This window comes from Dasypus novemcinctus, chromosome 21, assembly GCF_030445035.2.
Source record: "Dasypus novemcinctus isolate mDasNov1 chromosome 21, mDasNov1.1.hap2, whole genome shotgun sequence".
Lineage (NCBI taxonomy): Eukaryota > Metazoa > Chordata > Mammalia > Cingulata > Dasypodidae > Dasypus > Dasypus novemcinctus.
In genome coordinates, this window is record NC_080693.1 from 21,281,495 (window position 1) to 21,302,383 (window position 20,889).

General features: G+C 40.2%; 1 protein-coding gene across 4 annotated transcripts in view; it reads right to left on the reverse strand.

Annotated features, from left to right (window-relative positions):
* DNAH9 (dynein axonemal heavy chain 9) overlaps window positions 1–20,889 on the reverse strand; it is a 357,462-nt gene that overhangs the window by 171,277 nt on the left and 165,296 nt on the right. For all 4 annotated transcript variants that reach the window (XR_011646782.1, XM_058283466.1, XM_058283464.1 and 1 more), the window contains 5 exons: window positions 18,336–18,509; window positions 17,036–17,243; window positions 6,056–6,221; window positions 3,747–3,849; window positions 2,675–2,914 (listed from right to left, as the gene is read on the reverse strand). Coding sequence is in view for 3 of the 4 variants with exons in the window: in XM_058283466.1 (XP_058139449.1) it covers window positions 2,675–2,914; window positions 3,747–3,849; window positions 6,056–6,221; window positions 17,036–17,243; window positions 18,336–18,509 (891 nt within the window). In the remaining variant the exon portion in view is untranslated. The remainder of the gene's footprint in view (window positions 1–2,674; window positions 2,915–3,746; window positions 3,850–6,055; window positions 6,222–17,035; window positions 17,244–18,335; window positions 18,510–20,889) is intronic.

The following is a 20,889-nucleotide window of genomic DNA, read 5'->3' on the forward strand; positions in this document are numbered from 1 at the left end:
TTCAGTTCTGTTCTGATTGGGACAAAGTGAGGAAAGTGCAGAGATGATCTGAATTACTGACACTTGGATCAAGCTGGGTGGAGGAAAACAACAGTGTTTGCTAGGCAGTCTGTCTCCTAGTGGGCATTAATCTTTTCCATCAGGCATTTAGAGAAACTTGCAGGGCAGGAGTGAGGCAGGAGGAAGGCAGGGTATATGTGGGGTGGTGGTCAAGTTATGAGCTTGAAATTCCCCGCCAGAAGCCAGAGGGTGAGAGGCTGTCTTGGAGACTCTGTAGTGTTGGCTGATGGAGGCAGGCTGCTCTAGAGGCGGAATAAAGACTCTAATCCTTGTGGCATGCTGCTGACAGCTAGGGGACTGCAAAGAGGCCTTGATGGGATTCAGAACATAGGGGCTTATTAGTCAGGCAAAGAAACAGGCCAGGGGGAACAGGAGTTCCTGCTCCACTATCTCCCATCTCTGGTTCTTCTTTGACACTGCCCCAAAAAAGTTGGAACAAAACACTCCTTCCTCAGGAAGCCTCTGTCTCCCCTAATTACCCACGCAATGGGGACTCTAGGGCTGGAGTTTCTAGTTTTGAACCTCAAATGCTGCTGCTTATCAGTTAGGTACCAAGTACCTGGTAGAGGTACTTGATTTGTCTGTGGCTCAGTTCTAGCCTATAAATTGAAGATGATAAGCATTTATCTTATAGGGTTATTGTATTAACTAGATGTCAAGGGCTTAGTATGGTGCTCAGTAAACACTAACTATTATTACAGACTAAAATCAGACTCTTTACTAGGGCCCACTCTGGTCTTAAATTATCTTCCTAGTCTCATCTCTTACCAAACCCACCCATCTCTCTCTGCTTCTAACAGGTTGGGCTGTTTATGATTCAACTTACACTATTGGTATATTTCTACCTCCAAGACATTCTAGCTGGTAACTTCTCTGAGCATCCATGAAATTGGGAGTTGTTATGAGTATTAAATTTTAGCTTGTACAGGTGCCAAAGTGTGTCTGTCTAGGTAGGATACCTGTCCACATTGGGTTGTTACTGGTAATAGGGGCTTAAAAGACTTTTCTCCTTTAGTTCTGCCACTTATGAGCAACATGAATTTGATCAAATTACTTAAGCTACTTTTTATATTTTCAAAGTGCTGATGGCAACACCCTACTCCCATCCCCCAGTGTTGCAGTGAGATTTAGGAGAAGGGTTACATGATAAAAATCTTCTTTACCTAAGGTTTATCTGTGCTATCCAAAGTCTTTTCAATTAATGTGCAATATATGGGAGCTAATAATGGGTGAGCACGAACTTGGCCATTGTCCAGGCCTGAGGCATCCAGCTTAGAGCTGAGTCTCTCTTGTGGCATCAACCATCAAATGCTTTGTTGGTTCATGAGATATATAGATGAGTGGGGACAGAAAGATGTGGTAGACAGGGAACTAGGCCAGGAACCAGAAAACCTGGATTCTAGCTCCAGTTCCTTCACTGGCTGGCCATGTGCTCTTAGGCAAATCTGCATAGTCTCTGTGGGTCTCTGTTTCCTCATTTTCAAATGAGTTAATGTTTGAGAGCTACAGTGATATCCTGAGGCAGCTCTGATGTGTTCATAGGATTTTACAATACTGTGGGCCTCAGTGGTTCCACGTTTAGGTTTAGGTTCTGTTGAACTTATTTCTGGTAGGTTTTGCTCCTTGGAACCATGAGTCTTGGCTGGAACATGCTGACCCTATGTCCACAGGGTCTTGGCTCTTTGCTGCTCTGAGGCTCCGCAGAGTCCAACCTGCACAGACGGTGTCTAAATCATTAATTCCAACTATATCTAATCCACAGGGGGCCATGTCCTTACTCCTTGATTACTTCACTTGCAGACTTCCCTAGGGGTGTTCTTGGCGTAAAAGGCATCCTCCCCTCAATAATGACACAGTGCTCTTTGGGGAAAGTGTCTCTGAAAAATTGTATCCGCAAAAATCTTGTCCAGGACAGGAGAGTTATAGACTCTACTAAATGAGGATGTTAAACCTGCCCAAGGAGAAGAGAGGACCTGAGCTCAGACCTCAACTGGACTGCCTTCTGGAGGTTTTGGTAGTGAGTGGTCAAATACTTGGATGTGTAGGGCAAAGACAAGCTGCCTTAGTGCAAATGAGCAGTTGGAAGGATCTGAAAGCAGATTTGGCCTTGAAAAGAAGCTGGGATTTTTAGGACTGAGGCTGTCCTAGCAGCAGACAGTTTTTTAGGAGTGCTACAATATGGTTTCCTCAGATAGCAGAAATGTCATGCATAGTTTGGGAGACTTTTTTTTTTTTTCATCTCAGGAACAACAGATGTACCACAAGAGGCTGCAATAGTTTGCTCTTTCTTTCTTTTGTGCCATTTTCCTTCCTAGGCATGCTCAAATCCTCAATTTTCCATTCTGTCTAAGATGTGGAGACTTCTTCAGCCCAAAGGAAACCACTCAGATATACATTCTGCTTACTGAGAAATAATCTATTAATAGTTGGCAGACTATTTTATTGAAGTCCCTCCTTGTGGAGTCCATAACACTCTGTTTACCTGTTTCTATTCATGACTCTGGGGAACTGTGCATTTGCCTGAGAAAGTGGCATTAACTATCATGTTATTAAGCATGGGAGGATCTGGATCACTGTTAAGTATCATAAGGTGTCTCAAAGCAGATGGACTCACCTGGAAAATGTTGGCAAAATCTCTGAGATTGAAGAAGTAGTGGAACTTGATTGCCGTGGGTAGGAATGTGGTGGCAATTCTCTGGTGGAAGGTAAGAGCCAGACTGATAAGCTGGGGGATGGATTTCTGCAGTGATGCTGGGAAGTTTCCAAGTTTTAGATGCTGAGTCAAGATGGTGCTGTAGATGGAGGCCAGCGCGTCCGCTCCAGGAAAGGAGAGTACAAACACACTAAAGTGACGCTGCGCAAGGAAACGAAGGCACGTGGACAAGGCCATGAGTCAGAAATCCTTTTCTTTTAAAAACTTTTTTATTGTGGTAGCATATATGCAACAGAGCAGTTTCCATTTTAATCACTCTTTAGTATACAATTCAGTAGTGTTAATTATATTTGCAATGTTGTGTTCCCATCATCCATTACCAAAACGTTTCCATTACCCCAAAGACATTCTTTCTATTGGTACAAAAAGCACTTCTTCTGAGTTCAGATAAAATAATGAAGAATTCTCTTAAGGTAGGGGTTCTTAACAAGGGGTTCATGAGCTTGAATTGAAATTAAAAAAACCAACACATTATTCTTGTGGGGACCTGTTGGTGTGGGTGTGATATATAATTAAATAATATACAGTATAGTGTGGACTTGGTAAGGTATCCATAGTTTTCACCTGACTGACAAAGGGGTCCGTGGAACAAAAAAGGTTTAGAACCCCTGTTCTAAAGTCTACATTCTCATACTTCTCACACTAAACTCAAACTTAGGCTGAACTTAAAATGACTGGGGAAAAAAAATGGGCTTTGGATCTTCGGCCAAGATGGTAGCATGGGGTCATAGGAGAAGTGAAGGATAAACAAGTAGAATCAGATGAACTCTGACACATTCCACCTCTAATGACTTCATGACTCTCGGCCCAGGAATAACTCTGTGTCTCTAGAAATGCAAGCCAGTATCTTGTGTGATTAGCTACTTTGAAAGACTAGACAGGAGAAGGGCCAATTATTATTTATAAGAAGGTGGCACTAGCCGTGACAATACAGTATTTAAGATCCAGCGACCATGGCTTGCTCCTCCCTTACCTGAAGCCGTGGGTTGATGGTGAAGCTTCCAGCTGTGGGGTTCATACAGGAAACATACTGTACATTCGTGATCTCCTTTAGGGATAGCTTGTTCCGATCATACCTGAAACAGAAGTCATGGCTGAGAATTGTGTGAGGGCCAGGCAGGTGGGTTCCAAGAGTGTCTTGTCAATGTGAGAATCAATATCATTGTGAGTCTCTGATACAGGTAGGGTGTATCTTTTCTTTCATGTGTTTTGGGTGTTACTTTAGGACATTGGGTGAGATTGAGAAGAGACAAGGGCCTAGAACAAATCCTGAGGAACCCAATGTCTACAGACACAGCACAGAAAGAAGGGTCCATAAAGATGGATGGAGGCAGGAGGAAAATCAGGGGAATGTGATGCCCCAGAAGCCAAAGAAAGTCAGTATTTCCAAAAGAAGAGGGAACAAGAAATATAGTGGCCCAAAGGCCCAATGAATCTAGCAAGAATGATACAGTTACTAGTTGAACAAGAACAGTTCAGGAAAGTAGAAGGGATAGAAGCCAAATTATAGTCAACCAAGGAGTGAGTGGGAGATGAGAAAGAGGAAAAGAAGTAGAAAAATTTGTTTATAAAAGAGAAGAGACAGGACAGTAACTGGAAAGTAATTTTTTCCCTAACACAATGGAAATGTCTGCAAGTTTTAATATTGATGTGAAGGAGGCAATCAGGAGGTAGGGAGACTAAATGATGAAGTAAGGATTTCAGGAGGTGGGAGAGAGTCTAAAGTGCTTTTAAAGGAACTGCTTCAAGGGTGTTGTCAATCTTTAGGGGTTGGCTGGCAGGTGAATTCTTTTTGCTATAAAGGCAAAAGGAATTAGGTAAAAAAAATAAAAAAGCAACACCTATTGGTTATCTATTAGATGTTATTCATTTAAAATTCTTCCTTTTGAGGAGGTTGCTATGGACAAATAAAACTCCTGGCTATTTTAGTAACAAAAGGCTTTGAGCTTGGTTAACTCACTGAGAATGTATGAAAAGACTAAAGTTATGAATAAGGTCAGGACAATGAAAATTTATGTGCTCTTAACAAAAAAAAGTGTATGTACATTTTAAATCCACATCTTTATAAAGAAGGTCAACAAATTTCAAGAGTTACATAAATGATTCCCTCAAAATTTAGAGAGCTGAATAACACAATTAATTATAATATATAGTATGCTTTGGGACACAAAGTTATATTTGTTTTATATGTTGCTATAATAAAGTCATGTTCTGCCCTAAAAAAATGCTGGTGAATGGTTAAGCCCTAGGTAATTTGCAACAGGAGGGGGAAGAAAAGGATGCATGTGGATGCAAGTATAGACATGAAAGCAAGAAACTGAGTGGCACCTGTGTCCTCTCCAAAGGCAAGGTCATCAGCTTAGGTGGGTGGGACATGTGAGGAGAGAGAAGGAATGAAATAGGCATTTTTGTGAGTGGAAATGTAAATAGACTAAGGGAATATGGTAGAATTGCCATGAAGTTTTGCCTTCCCAATTAAGGTTTATCTCTGTGAATCTAAAGAAAAACTAGTTGGTTGATTTTTTTTCTAGAATAATTCAGCTGCTCAAATACCCATGTGGAGATTGTGGATAGTTGTAAATGCAGACATCCAATAAAGACTTTAGGAATGAAGGTAATTCAAGTAACCCTCTTGATTATAATTCTTCTCTCTGAATTCCCTTTTCCCACTTCCTACTCCTTCTCAGCAACTAACTCAGTGTGAAGTAGGAAGGTGAGCCAAAGTTGTCTCAAATCTTTGACTTGCTTTTCTTCTCTGGCAAGTTCATACTTTTGCTCTTGAAAACTATATTACTGCAAGACATACCAGCCCTGTAAGCTACTCTTAAGAGGCAAAGGCTACTAAGTCCCCTCCCACCACCCACACCCCACTCCCACTACAGACACATGCATATGACGCAGGGTATTATGTGTTATCAATGAAGTAATTCTCAGTGCTTTGGGGCTATGGAGAGGTTGACGGTTGGTATGGCGGTTGTGAATTCTGCTTTGGAATTCTGGAGAAGGCATCTTTTGGAATGAATTTTCAAGAAAATAGTAGGCTTTTTTTAACCTTAGCTGAGAACTCAACACCTTCTCTGGGCAAACTTTTTGTGTGGACATTAGTGTCCCTGTCTGAAGGAACTCTCCTGGGAACAGAGAGCCTGAAAAGGAACATGGTTTACCATGGGGATCGTCATCTGGTACTGTAGCTCAGCTGAGGTTTGAACTCTAGTCCCCAGGCCTTCAGCCCTGCCCTTGTCTTTAACCCCTGCCCCAGTCCCTTCCTGGGTTTGCTCTTACCAGTGGCCATAGTCCAGGTGCTGCCTGATGATGGTGTGGGGTTGCACGGTGCCATAGGCATCCACCTCAGGCATGTTCAAGTCATCAATGAAATAGATGAGCTTCTTGTTGCCTGGAGGGCCATAGTTTCTGCCAGCTTTCTTTTCTAGAGGCTTCTCCAGGACAGCTGAGGAGAAAGCCAGTTAGTGAAAGAGCTCAGATGCCAGCACTGAGACAGATCAGATGCCAAGGATAAGCCAAAGTGTTCTTGTGCATGCACACACATACACAAGCACACATACATACATCACAGCCCACCGACAGCAGCAACACTAGATCCAGACATTCTATAGCACCAGAATGTAAAGCTGGAAATTACAAGGCGATAACGGTGAAGTACCAACCAGGCATTTGCACATTTTTAGGTTTTTACAAACAGCTATTATTCCACTTAATCCTTATAACAACCCTTAGAGTCTAGTATTATTGTCCCATTTTATAGATGAGAGAACTGAGGCTCAGAAGAATTAAGTAACTTTTCAAAGGTGGAATACAAATCCAGAGTAGTTTAACTTCAAAACCTATGCTCCTTTTTTTATTTTTATTTTTATTTTTATTTTTATTTTTTTTTAAATTATTTATTTATTTATTTTTTTAAATTACATTATGAAAAATATGAGGTCCCATTCAACCCTACCGCCCCCGCCCCCCACTCCCCCCACAGCAACACTCTCTCCCATCATCATGACACATCCTTTTATCATACTGCGGACCCAGTTTTCTTGGTTTATAGACTAAAATCTACCAAAGATACCTTTACAGTCCCAAGGTCTGGTACCTTATCCCAAAGATGTACAAATAACTGGGTCCTGGTTAGACCTGTCTTTTCTCCCTAAAACAGCAAAGGAGCACAAACGTGGAGGTTCCCATTACAGGGCTGGGGAGAGTCTCCTTCCAACTCTTGGCTGTTCCAAAGGAATTATTGATTATTTTGTCAACAGTGTTCTTGGAGTGCTAACCTAATGGAGTTTTCATGGGGTAAGGTAGGGGGAACCACAGGCTCAGAAAATTTCCCAGATGTTTCCAGCGTCATGAATGGTTCCCTCCCCTGCCTTTGGGTTTTATGCCTATCAGAGCATTTCAGTCCCTTTCTGGAAATGAAGTATGAGACTCTCTTCTGGACTTGTTTCTTCAATTATCAAGCCAGAGAAAAAGAACCAAACAGCACAGTTTTCTAGCTTGACAAGACTTGTTTAGAACAAATTTAAGTAATAGAGTGGAGATATATGTATTTTTACAACAAAGCAATTAAATATTTATATATTTGCAAAACCAACACTTTCTATTACAGCTGGAAGGTCTAAGAACCATCTGGTTTCTTCTCTTGAAAAACAAGTTTGTAAACAAGGAAAAAAGTGTCAATAGACATATGAAGGTGACAAATAGAAAGACAAGTTCCTTCAAGAAGCTTGAATATTCTAATTTTCTGGTCCTGAGTTAAATTAAGTGTTTCAAATATGAATTAAATTTAAATTTAATTAGCATGCAATTAACATACACTATCAACCAATTAATCACCCAACACCTTCTTCCCCCCTAAAGATACAACATCTATATACAAGATCTGTCAAAATGAAATACAATTAATGGGCTGCCAAGGACATGCTTTTGAGAACAGTCCTTCTCATAGGAAATTCTCTCCTTTGGAAGACTTACTTCTCCTCCTCTCTAGGCAGTGATATTCAAATCAACCCCTGAAATTAAACATACCCTGTAATTTGGGTTGATTAAGCTCTTTATGCTTCTAAGTGATTGTTGAGGAGAAAAGCATGTCAGTTACCAAGAAGTAGATCTTGGAGCGAACCAGATTATCTCAAATGCATGATGTTAGGTTCCTCAAAGAAAGTGAGGACTCCCCAAGGAAAGGCAGGCACATTTTTGAACCCTTCCTGGACCAAACTCTGCTCCCTGTCTTATTTGGATGTAATGAAGGGGAATTACTCTGTTTTCCAGGCAGAACTGGAGGAGGAGAACTAGATTTAAGTTTTGGAAAAGTGTTGATTTTGAAGAGTCTAAACCAATGAGACATAAAGAAATGTGACTCTTTCCCCTCTCCCTCATTTTTGAATTCTGCATTGTCATAAACATGTCCAATAGTCAAACCCATATCCAGGCCCTGAATTAATTTGTGCCATTTCTCCTTGAGTCCCAAATGGAATGGTTTGGGATTTAGTCTAGGGGCACATGAAGCAAAAGCAGCACAGCTCCCTGCTACCAGAGGTCTGTGTTTTTATTCATGTGGATCCCCCTGAATCATTTTGCCATCATCCTATACTGGAAGTGCAACCTGATTTTCAATTGTTTCCCATTTATCTCATTTCAAAATACATCTAGACTCTGACTAATTCTGTCTTTCTTGCTACCATTCTTATCCATCAGCTTTTTTTCTTTCACTTTTAAAAAATTTTTTAAAGATACTTTGATTATATGAATGTTACAGAAAATTTATAGGGGATTCCCATATGCCCCGCTCCCCACACATCCCACATATTCCCACATTAGCAACATCTTTTATCAGTGTGGTACATTCTTTGCAATTGATAAACACATTTTGGAGCATTGCCACTAAACATGGATTATAGTTTACATTGTAGTTTACACTCTCTTCCATTCGACTCTGTTGATTATGGCCAGATATATAATGGCCTATATCTGTTGTTGTAATGTCATTCAGGATGATTCTCAAGTCCCAAAAATGCCCCCTTATTACACCTGTTTTTCACTCTCCCTCACCCCAGAACATTCACGGGCCACTGCCTCCACAATCATGGTATTTCTTCCATTGCTAGAATCACTGTTTAAGTCTACAGTAGAATACTAGTACATTTATTTTAGTCCATAGTTCGTTTCCCAGTCCTGATGTCCATCAGCTTTTAACCTCCCCAATGGTCTCCCTGCTTTCACTCTAGCCTCCCTTCAACAGATTCCCAACACAGCAGACAAGTATCCTTGTAAAGCATGAATCAGATAATACAAGTATCCTTGTAAAGCATAAAACCTTCCAGTGGCATCCTAATTCACTGGGAGCAAATACCAGTCTGGCCACCTCTGCAAATCTTGCACATCTGATTTTCTCTCCTATTGCTCCTTCACCATCAAACACCACTTTGCTCCCTCTGCTCCAGCCACCTTGCTTCTGACACCTGAGGTCCTCACTGCCTTAGGGCCTTTGTTCTGGCTGTTTCCTCTGCCTGTCTGTGATGTTCTTCTCCCATGGCTCACTCCCTTACCTCCATCAGGAAATTATTTTTCCAACGCCATTTTCTCAGTAAGGCCTTCCCTGGCACTGTATCTAAAATTAAAATCCCCATCCTACCCGCTATTCCCTGTGCCTGTTTCATTTTTTTCCTATCACACTTACTGCCACCCTAATATCCTACGTGTTTTATTTATTTATCTTGCTTATTACCTAACCTCCTCCTCACTAGAATATAAATTCCATGAGGGCAGGAATTTTTATGTTTTGTTCATTGTTGTACTCCTAGCACCTAAGATGACACCTAGCACAAATAGGATGCTCATCTTAAAACTGAGAATGAACAAATGAATTTTATTTTTATCACTAACTCCATGAGATAGGCAAAGAAAAAACCTATTATTCCCACTTCTTAATGAAGGAAAGAGAGGCTAATGCAAGTTAAATGTCTTGCTGATTCCAGCGTTCCTTTCAAGCCCTTATGTCCCACCTCCCCTCTGGGGAGTGTTCCTGATCATTCTAGTCCCAGCGGTTTCTCCAGCCTCTGAACTTTAGAGCAGTTCATTCATTCATCCATGGAGCAACACGAGGGACACCAGGCTCTTTCCTGAGTACCTGACATGCTCAGTATCACCTGTTTCTCTCTTTTTTTATTAGAGAAGTTGTGGGGTAACAAAAAATCATGTATAAAATACACGTTTCCCATATACCACCCTATTATTAACACCTTGCATTGGTGTGGTACATTAGTTACAAATGCTGAAAGCACATTTTTATCATTGTCCATGGTTTAACTTAGAGTTCACTGTGTTGTGCAGTTCCATGGATTCTTTTTTTTTTTTAGTTTTTATTCTAGTACAAGTATGCAAATGAAAATTTCCCCCTTTAACCAAATTAAAATATATTATATAATTCAGTGCTGTTAATTGCATTCACAATGTTGTGCTACCATCACCACCATTCATTACCATCACCTATTTATTTTTCTTCTTAACAAATGAGAAATCTGAAGCCTAAAGAAATTGCGGAACTTTGTCCAAGGTCAAATAGGTAGTGAGTGGCAAAGGAAGGATCTCAGCTCAGGTCTACCTGAATCCAGAACCTCACATAACCCCTACTAAAAACTACTTAAACATTTCTATAACATAGCTTCTGCCCTTGAGAAATCCCAGTTTGGTTAACTCATCAGCTGCACCATATTTTTGACAGATCATTAGCGATTTATCAGGTCTTTGTGCTATGACATGATTTGTATACCTGTGTTTGAACTATTTTCCTTTCATGTTATTGAAATTTTCAGGTGCTTCAGACTTTTCATTTGTATCATAAAGGCTTTGCATTTATTCTTCCAAAAAAATAAGGTACTTGGCAGGATTATAAATTTAATACATATTCACTATAAAAAATTAAAAGCATGTAAAATCGTAACAATGAAAACAAAAATCACCTATATGTCTATCATCTAGCAGTAACCACCCCTTTCAATAATTAGTGCATTCTAGTCCATTTGTTCTTTTTGCATATATGGCTTTTTCCTTTAAAAAATGAGAATTATTCTGAATATACTGCTTGCACATTTTAATTTTCATTTAATATACTGTAAAACTCTTCATATGATTCTAAAACAGGAATTTAACAGCTGCATTGGGTTCCATATTTTGGATGTCCCATCATTTATAAAATGGTTCTTTATTATCAGAAATATGTCTTTTTCCCAACTTCCTTATACTTTGAAACACCCACCATTCTAAACAGAATGGCTTGCCCACTAGATAACACATCTTTGGTGATTTGACTTTGGTTGGTGTCATCTCCCTTTCAGAAGACTAATTAAGGTAAGTGGAAGGAGGTTGTCTATATGTAGTATGAGCCCCACACGCTTTTGAGGTTGAGAGTTTGATTAGATCCTTTAAGGTTCTGTCTAATCTTAAGCTTTTAATGAACAGGTTACTGAGATTCATTTCACACAAAGCCTCAGATACCTGAGCTCTTATTTAATTATTGTAATTAAGTACTCAAATGTTTGGTGAATGAATAATTGAAATTGCAGTTGGATGGCAAGAGAATTGAGAATTGGGAAGAACACAATCTTTGGCCCTTACCCTTTACATTGCAACTATGAGTCTACTGATGCCTTAACCAAGTTCTTCGTGCCTCTTTTTCTCTTTCTAAATGATTCTATCTGTGGGTCACTGCACTTTATGTTTAAAAGTACTTAAATTTTCAAAAACAATAAAGAGAAGCTTTAAGGTATTTGAAAAGACCTAAAACAGACAAATTGAAATAAAAACTAAGAAGAAACTTATTTGTGGTAGTAATTTAGGATGACATAGTTACTATAATAAAATATAAATTTATTTCACATTTCCTTTTCTGACCTGCTTGCCTACAAGCCCAGAACTAAATCTGTATTTAATGACAGTAACCATGTCATCCCAGATTATGTTGCAAACCCACCTCTTCTTTTATATGGAAATTTTATTCCAGGCATTAAATTCTAGAAGGCCTATCTTGCATAGTTAAAGAAGGCCTATCAGGCAAGAAAATGGACATGGTCTTTAATTGAGATTTTAAAGAAGACATAAAAATAACTTGTAAATATTTTCTATGATGCTAACTCTCAGGAAAACCCAAGGGTGGATCAAAAAATTTTACTCAGCAAAAAGAATTAGAGCAATGCAACTGGGTTTGCAGAGTCTAGGGAAGCTGGAGGAATGGACAGTGAGCACAAGCACAGAACTTTGTCTCTCTCAATTTGAGATACTAGTGTTATTAATGCATGATTTGTGCAGGTATTGTAGAAGTGAAGTCAGTTAAGGCTGAGTTTTCTGATGACTGAAGGCCCTGACTTATTTATCATCAAAGGGAAAGATATTTATGTGCTCTCTATATTAGAGAAAGAGAAGCGAAGTCGACATTCTGTTACAGAAATTAACTTACAGTCTTATCAAAATCAAAGGCCACTATAGCTTGATTAAATTAGACAGTTTTGCTCTTAACTCACTGTATGACTCTGAGGGGCATCACTTTACTCTCTAAGGTTCATCTTCTCATCTTGTAAAAAATGGGAAAATCATATAATCTGTGATGGACAACATTTCCAACCTCTTTCTCTTCAGTTACTTTCCATCTGGGGTAGCCAAGTGACACAGTTCTCAATGGTAAGAGACAGGCAAAGGTCTATGGGGTTCCTGGAAAACTATTATTTCTTGACATGGGCCCTGCCACTCCCTTTTATCTTTTTTACATTTGGAATGCAGATGTGATGGCTGGAGCAGCAACTATTCCACCACCATGAAGAAGCAGCGAAGAGAATGGTAGCTATTTTAGCCATCCATATCATTGGGCCATTGAGCTAACATTAACATCTGCCTACTTCAAGACTTCTTGCTATGTGAAAAAAAAAAACCCTGTTTGTTGCCAACACTACAGATTCCCTGCTACACTTACAGCCAAAAGCATTTCTGATACAGCATCTCATGTTTGGGAGGAATATTTGTAGTGCGGGGAGGTGGTGCTTTAAGCCCATAGCACAATGTTTGCACACTGTTGGGCTATATGAATGTCTTAAGCCACAGCCCCCTTTTGTACTAAAAAAGTGTTCTGAATCTATGCTTAGGAAAGTATATAATGGAGACTCCAGAAATGAATGTAATGAAATACAGGAGAGATGCAGGTACTATCAAGCAGCTGCTACCTCTATAAAAGAACATCTGATTTTTAAAAATAAAAATGGCATTTGCTGGCACCCAGGAAGAATGAGTTGCAAAATGTACCTCTGGATACCTCAATGATTTGACCTGCTGGGTGAAGTTATTGCACATTTGAAAGCTGGAATATTTCTTCCCCAAACATTGTTTTTTGTTTTAGCATGGTTTATGCCGAACTCCTCATTTTTTTGTTTTGGCAGTTGAAGCTTTGAAATTTATAATATTTATAAATTCTTCAATTTGAGAAGGATTATGTTAATATTATTATAACAATAGCTTCCATTTACTAAGCACTTATTCTAAGCTAGGAATCAAAGTGCTTTACATATTTTATCTTAGCACTCAGAAATGAAAAATACAATTATTGATATACTTGACAACATGGAGGAATCTCAAAATCATGCGGAGTGAAAGAAGCCAGACAAAAAAAGAGTACATATTGCATGATTCTATTATATAAAATTCTAGAAAACGCAAACAAATCTATAGTGACACAAAGCAGATCAGTGTTTGCTAAAGCTGGGGAAGGATGCAAGTAGTGGGAAGGAGGGACTAAAAAGGGATATGAGGTAACTTTTGGAAGAAATGGGTATATTTATTATTTCAACTGTGTTGCCAGTTTCAGGGGTATGTAGATATTTCAAAACTAATAAAATTGTACACTTTAAATAGTTACAGTTTATTTTATGTAAATTACAACTCAATAAAGCTTTTTTAAAGGGAAAAATATAAAAAATATGCTGCCATTCAGTAGAAAAATGAATAAATGAACCATGATTTAGTCACATCTTAGAATTCTCTGCAGCAGTGAAAAAGAATGCGTTAGGTCTGCAAGTATAAAAACATAACAGTGACAGAAAGAGTAAGTTGCAAAGGAAGTTACAGTATGATATCATATACTTAAAATGTGAAAATATACAGCAACACTATATGTTTTTATGGATGCAGATATATAACCAATGTGTAAACTTGGAATGGTACACATCAGTGCTAACACTCCAGTTAACAAGGAGCAGGAAAGAGGAAGGGATGGGGTGGTGGGTGAGCTGTACTTATGCTAAGATCCATGGCAAAATGACAGAATTTCAGCATCTGTTAAATCTGGTGGTGAGGACACCGGCATCTGTTATCTTACTTTCTGTACTTTTCCGCATGCTTGAAATATTTAGTAACTTTTAAGAAAAGTTTAAATAATTCCCCATCCTATTCTCAGCATCCAATTCCCCTTGCCAGGGCCAACTGTTGTGACCAGTTTCTTGTATATCCTTCTAAAGATAGTTCAAGTATATATAAGCATAGATGTGTGTATATATATGCCATATAAAGGAGTAAATTTTCATAAATCTCCTTTTAACTGTGACATAATTTGGAGCATGCTATATGTACTGTTCTGAATCTTTGTTTTCTCACTCAATAAAACTTTGGCAATAGTTTCAACTCAGTACATATAGAATTTCCTCATTCTTTGTAATAGCTGCATAAAAGTCTGCCATGTGGATATAATTATGGGCAATTAGGTTACCTCCCATCTTTTGACATTACAGAAAAATTATAAATACACATTTTTGCACATCTATCTGGGTGTACTACCTTTCCTTTCAAACAGGCTATACCACACCAAATCTAATCTTTTTGTAATTACACGGGTCTTTTATCCAAACGGCAATTAGAGCAATGGGCTACAAAGAGAGCAATGGGCTCATGGGGTGGGTAAGATGTTATTTTTATTGATTGTGCCTGTAAAGTGGAAATATTATATAATGTATCCTATCGGGCATCTCTGCTCAATTCCATATTCATTGATATCCCACAGTAGCTTTAAATTGGATATGCTGGGAGTGTTTACACCATGGAAATTGGCAAACTGCTACAGGCCAGAGCTTGTTTTGTTAGAAATTTGTAAATTTTATAGGCATAAAATATTAACATTAGCTTAAAAGTATATCATGTCTGTGGTTGTTATGCTGTGAATAGTACACAAAAATTGAAGAACTCTTCTTTTAGTGTTCAAATAGAAGATACATCATTGACAAACTAGTGAAGTTCCGACATTAGTCTTCATTGTTACACTTTTGTTCTACTGTCAACATTTACATCAGAACTACAATGGTATTTCTGGATTAGGATAGCCGTGGTGAAGCAATTGTCAGCCCAGCACTGGATGAAGCCAAGAGACTGGTTCAAAAAAGAGGCAAAAATGTCTCCCTATCACCAAATGGGGGCAGATGACCATAACAATTTCCATCCACAAACTTCAGGCACCTAACTCTATGAGAAGCAGAAAACAGAGTCAGGGCTGCTCCGCACCAGTATTTGGAGTTGGCTGGATCCTAATATTGGAAGATCTGGTAAGGCAGGGCAGAAAGAAGGTATAGAATGAGCTATTCTTTCACAGGGCAATTTGGGTAGTTAGAGCACTGGCAGAGGCAACACCAACTAAGGTGGTTGACTCTGGGGTTCACACTGGTTACACATACACAGAAGAACTGGCTAGAATGGTAGAGTCTGAGCAACTGGTGGTCAAGGTGAGGTCTGCTTTGCAAGTCTGCTAGTCTAAGGTTTTGTGGCAGTCTGAGTTATGTCCCCCAGAGAAGACAAGTTCACATCGTAGTCCGCATCCCTGTGGGTCTGATACTATTTGTGAATAGTATCTTTGATACCACTAATACTAAACATGTTAAGGTCAGGGTGTGTACTCTTTTGTGAGTAGGATCTTCAAAGGTCCTATTTAGGTGTGGCCAATTGAACAGGATGGCTATTCATCTGTAAAGAGAGGAAATTTGGATACAGAAATCAAGAGAAGGCCACAGGAAGAAACCAGAATTAAGCAGAGACCAGAAGAACAGATTCAAAGGGAGGGAGATGCCCTGTGACAGGAGGTAGAGATGCAACCCAAGGAACCCCAAGAACTTTGGCAAGCCCAACACCAGAACCCTATAGACTCTGGGTGAAACTATGGCCTTGCCAACACTTTGATTTTGGACGTCTAGCCTCCCAAACTATGAGCCAATAACTTTCTATTGTTAAACCAACCCATCATGAGGTGTATCTCATAGCAGTTCTGGCAAACTAAGGCCTGAATGATGGAATCAGAGAAGAGACCAAGCACACTTTTCATGTTAAGTCATCGACTATATAATATAATTTACCAATCTGCAAACAGCTCATGTATGGAACTCCTCACTTTTAGTATATTTTGCATTCTAGGTGTGGTGATTTCCCTGGTGTCTCACCAAGGAAAGTGAAAGTTGAGTAATAGAGCACAGGGCAAGGCTGTTACTGTGGGGGGAAAAGTGTAGGGCTTCTTCCCAGCCCTCCATACTTCACCTTCTGCTGGGAGAGGGGATTTGATGTTTCTTCAGAAGGGAACTGTTTCTAAGGATAATTTGTTGAGTGTTTCTATAAAAAATGAGACCCTACTACAGGTGAGGGTCAAGTAGGAAGGGACTCTGGCAGAGAAGCCTCTCACGCGAATACCGTACCCTAGTGCAGGGTGCCTCACCACTGGGGAGCCCTAGAAGTAAACATCCAGTGAAAAGCAAGATCCATGTAGATTCAGAAGGTTGATGTGTCTTGCCAGCCTTGCCACTTGGTGACCTTGGGAAATAATATATGCTCCCTCAGCCTCTGTTTCCCCATCTATAAGAAATGAGGGGTGACTTAAATGACCTCTAGAGACCTCCAGTGCTCAAAGTCCACAACCTAAGCAAATCTCTCAATATGTTTTCTATTTTCTTTATCGTCAAGGTGCTGAACTGCTGTGCTGAAGAGCTGCCCTTGAGGAATTTATAGGCCAGGGAGGAGTGTAATGAGAAAGGAATGGAGAAGTAGGCAGGGCTAGGGGGTGAAAGACAAGTGGGACAAAGGTGTTGTGGAGGAGAAAGGAGTGGAGAGGTGAGGAGCATGTAAGAGGAAATGCACAGTGCTAGGGGTAAGGGTGGAGGCAGTCAGGCCAAGCAGGTGTCTCGCACCCTGCTCCAGTTCTGTGGAGGTGACATGGCTACCCAGACACCCTGCCTTCCTCATGCGCCTCACCTTGCAGCATTAATGATGTGGTGTAGTAGTTGAATGGCACATTTTTCACCAGGCATTCCTCTGGATTGAGGCTGGCCAGTTTTGCTCCCACCAGCACCGACTTGCCTGTGCCGGCTGCCCCCACCAGCATGACAGGCCGTTGCCTCTCCATAAGCCGTTCCATGAAGTAGCATACTCGGATGGTCTCGCTGGTGTGCACCAAACAAGCCTGGAACAGGAACATGGCGAGTTTGCCAGGAGCTTGTAGGAGAAACAGATGCACCCCACAGTGTTCCAGATCATTTCAGAAGAGGGAATTCTGTCACAGTGGATATCAGCACCTCCACTGGATTGTCCCACTGCATATCCATAGTGAGTGGAGCTATGGAACTTTATAACCTTACCCAGAGATGCCATTCCATAAGCTCATTCTTGGTGCTCCCAGCAGGTAGGCAGAGAGCATCCCCTTCCTCTACCAGTTTGTCCTCCTGTGGCTTCTCCAATGTAATTTTTAGAATTTTTAAAATTTTAAAAACACATTCAACTCAAAATTTTCCATTTTAACCACTTTCAAATGTACAATTCAGTGGTACTAATTACATTCACAATATTGTGCTACCATCACCACCATCCATTACTCCAACTTTTTGCTCTCTTCAAATGAAACTCTGTAGCCATTAAGCAATAACTCTCTATTCCTCTCTCCCCTCACCCCCTGGTAACCTCTAATATACTTTCCGTCTCCTTGAAATTTGCTACTTCTAAGTATTTCATATAAGTGAAATCATACAATATCTATCTTTTTGTATCTGGCCAATGTCACTTAACATGACATCTTCAAGGTTCATCTATGTTGCTTCATATAATCAGAACTTTATCTCTTTCATGGCTGAATATATTCCATTGCACATATATACCACATTTTGTATGTCCATTCATCTGTTGATGGACACTTGCATTGCTTTTCATCTTTTGGTCATTGTGAATAATACCATGAACACTGGTGTACAAAATTTGTTTTGAGTTCCTGCTTTCAATTCTTTTTGGTAATTCATTTTAGAATCTTCTGTCCCTACTATCTCTTCCCCACTCCCTCCAGAATGTCTGATGTGACTAGTACCAACTTTCCTAGCCTTTGGGGGATCTTGTGACTTCATTAAAACTATAATTTACTCTAAAAAATGTGTAACTGGGACTACTAGTTCCTAGCAAGGCCAAAACACTTGGAGACTGTTACAGGGCTATTGCTAAAATGGCTGCAGATCTTTGGGGGTAATTGCTTATCCTTAGTCCAATTAGCAACCCTCACCCACACACTTACCTGCAAAGGCATCTCTGGGTCAAATTCAAACTGGGGGATTAGCTTGGACCAAGGCTCAAATTTTTTGGTCTCTGGGTCTATGTAATAGTCAAAAATGGTTCCCTGGGAAGGAAACTTGACTGTCTTGAACTCAGTTTGCCACCACTTGCTGAACTCTGCTCGGTAGTCCACAAGCTGCAAAAAGAAAGCATGTCATACTTCTAGAAGTCCAAATAGGTATCAGGCAGGAGATCCAGGTGGGAGAGCACAAGCACTCCTGCCAGATAGACCAGCATCTCCATGAAGGATCGTGCTCCTGCATGAGGATTGGCCCCTACAAGGTGCAGTGAGGTAAAGCTGTCAAAGAAACAGTCCCTGGAGAAGCCCCATGAATTGCAGAACAGACATCAGGAAATTATTGGTTTGGTGCAAAAATAATTGTGGTTTTGCATTGTCGAAATTGGCTGTTTGATATTGGCATGCATTCTTAAATAAATGTGGTTATGTTATACATCATTTTAATGTGCATTTCTTGCTTTATGGTTTTTTTGCTAATGACTTATTATTCGCTATTTATATTTATTTTAGACTATGGAATTGATGAGTGAGTTCAAAATGGGTCATAAAGCAGTGGAGACAACTCACAATATCAACAATGCATTTGGCCAGGAACTGCTAACAAACATACAGTGCAGTGGTAGTTCAAGAAGTTTTGCAAAGGAGATGAGGGCCTTGAAGATGAGGAACATAGTGGCTGGCCATCAGATGTTGACAATGATTCAATTGAGAGCAATCATAGAAGCTGATCCTCTTAAACTACACAAGAAGTTGCCAAAGAACTCAACATCTAACATTCTAGGGTGGTTCAGCATTTGAAGAAAATTGGAGAGGTGAAAAAGCTCAGTAAGTGGGTGCCTCATGAGCTGACCGAAAATTTAAAAAACATTTTGAAGTGTCTTCTTCTCTTATTCTATGCAACAACAATGAGTGATTTCTCAATCGGATTGTGACATGAAATGAAAAGTGGATTTTATATGACAACCAGTGACAACCAGCTCAGTGGCTGGACCAAGAAGAAGCACCAAAGCACTTCCTAAAGTCAAACTTGCACCAAAAAAACGTCATGGTCACTGTTTGCCGGTCTGCTGCCGGTCTGATTCACTACAGCTTTCTGAATCCCAGCAAAATCATTACATCTGAGAAGTATGCTCAGCAAATCGATGAGATGCACCAAAAACTGCAACACATGCAACCAGCATTGGTCAACAGAAAGGGCCCAAATCTTCTTCATGACAACACCCAACCTCACGGTGCACAACCAATGCTTCAGAAGTTGAAAGAATTGGGCTATGAAGTTTTGCCTCATCTGCCATATTCACCTGACCTCTTGCTAACTGACTACCACTTCTTCAACAACTTTTTGCAGGGAAAATGCTTCCACAACCGGCAGGATGCAGAAATGCTTTCCAAGAGTTCATGGAATCCCGAAGCATGAATCTTTATGCTACAGGAATAAACAAACTTATTTCTCGTTGGCAAAAAAAATGTGTTGATTACAATGGTTCCTATTTTGATTAATAAAGATGGGTTTTAGCCTAGTTATGATCTGAAACTGATGGTCCAAAATCTCAATTCCTTTTGCACCAACCTAATATTAGAGGTCAATGCAGGGGCCAGGTAACCCCATCCCCACCCTGCCCTTGGCAGCTGCAGCTCTAGAGCATGCACAGAAGACTTACCTGACGTAAGCCTCCCAGGCAAGCAGCAGAAAGGAGGTTGGTGCGGGGTGGTGTGGGTGTAGAGGGAATGGAGAGGATGGTGGTGGTGCAACAACATGGAGGAGAGTGGGAGCCTGTGACTAAGTGGGCAAGTGTGGTCCAAGAGAGAGACCATTTCCCATCCTCCAAAGGTTCCTGAGACTGAGCAATTTCCAAGAGACAGTCAGGGATGAGTAAAAGGGTGAGAATGATGGTGGACACGTCGGGGCGCAGTATGCTTGAGTGAGAAGAGCTCCAGAAGGGAAGTCAGGTTCCTAACCACAGGAAGATCACTTCTTTTTGCATCTCAGTTTCCTCATCAGTAAAACTAGGATTCTAGAAAAGATTTCAAGTTTCCTTTACATGTTAAACTTCGAAAATATAGGAGCAGTAGGCTACAGGGATAGGGCTATGCACCCAAACAGCCTTATTGGGACCAAACATACACAAACACACACTCATGCTCACACATGCTCTCACAGACACACTCACAAACATACATGTACTCACACATATTCTCACACATACACAACAGTAACATATATTCTCACACACACTCAATACACACACGCTCACCAAAACATACCTGCTGCTGGCAACTCCATGTGGGGAGCAAACCCACCTTTGGAACACACAGACCTAGATGAAATCCTTAAAAAAGAGAGACCCACATTGGACCTTTTAGGAAATGGAAGGCAGGAGAGGAGGGAATTCAAAGCCTGGACAGACCAGGAGCTGGGCACATAGTGATGAATCTGAACTGTGCAGAAATGATATTCCCCATTTTCTTGACCATTGAATAAGTAGGATTAAATTAT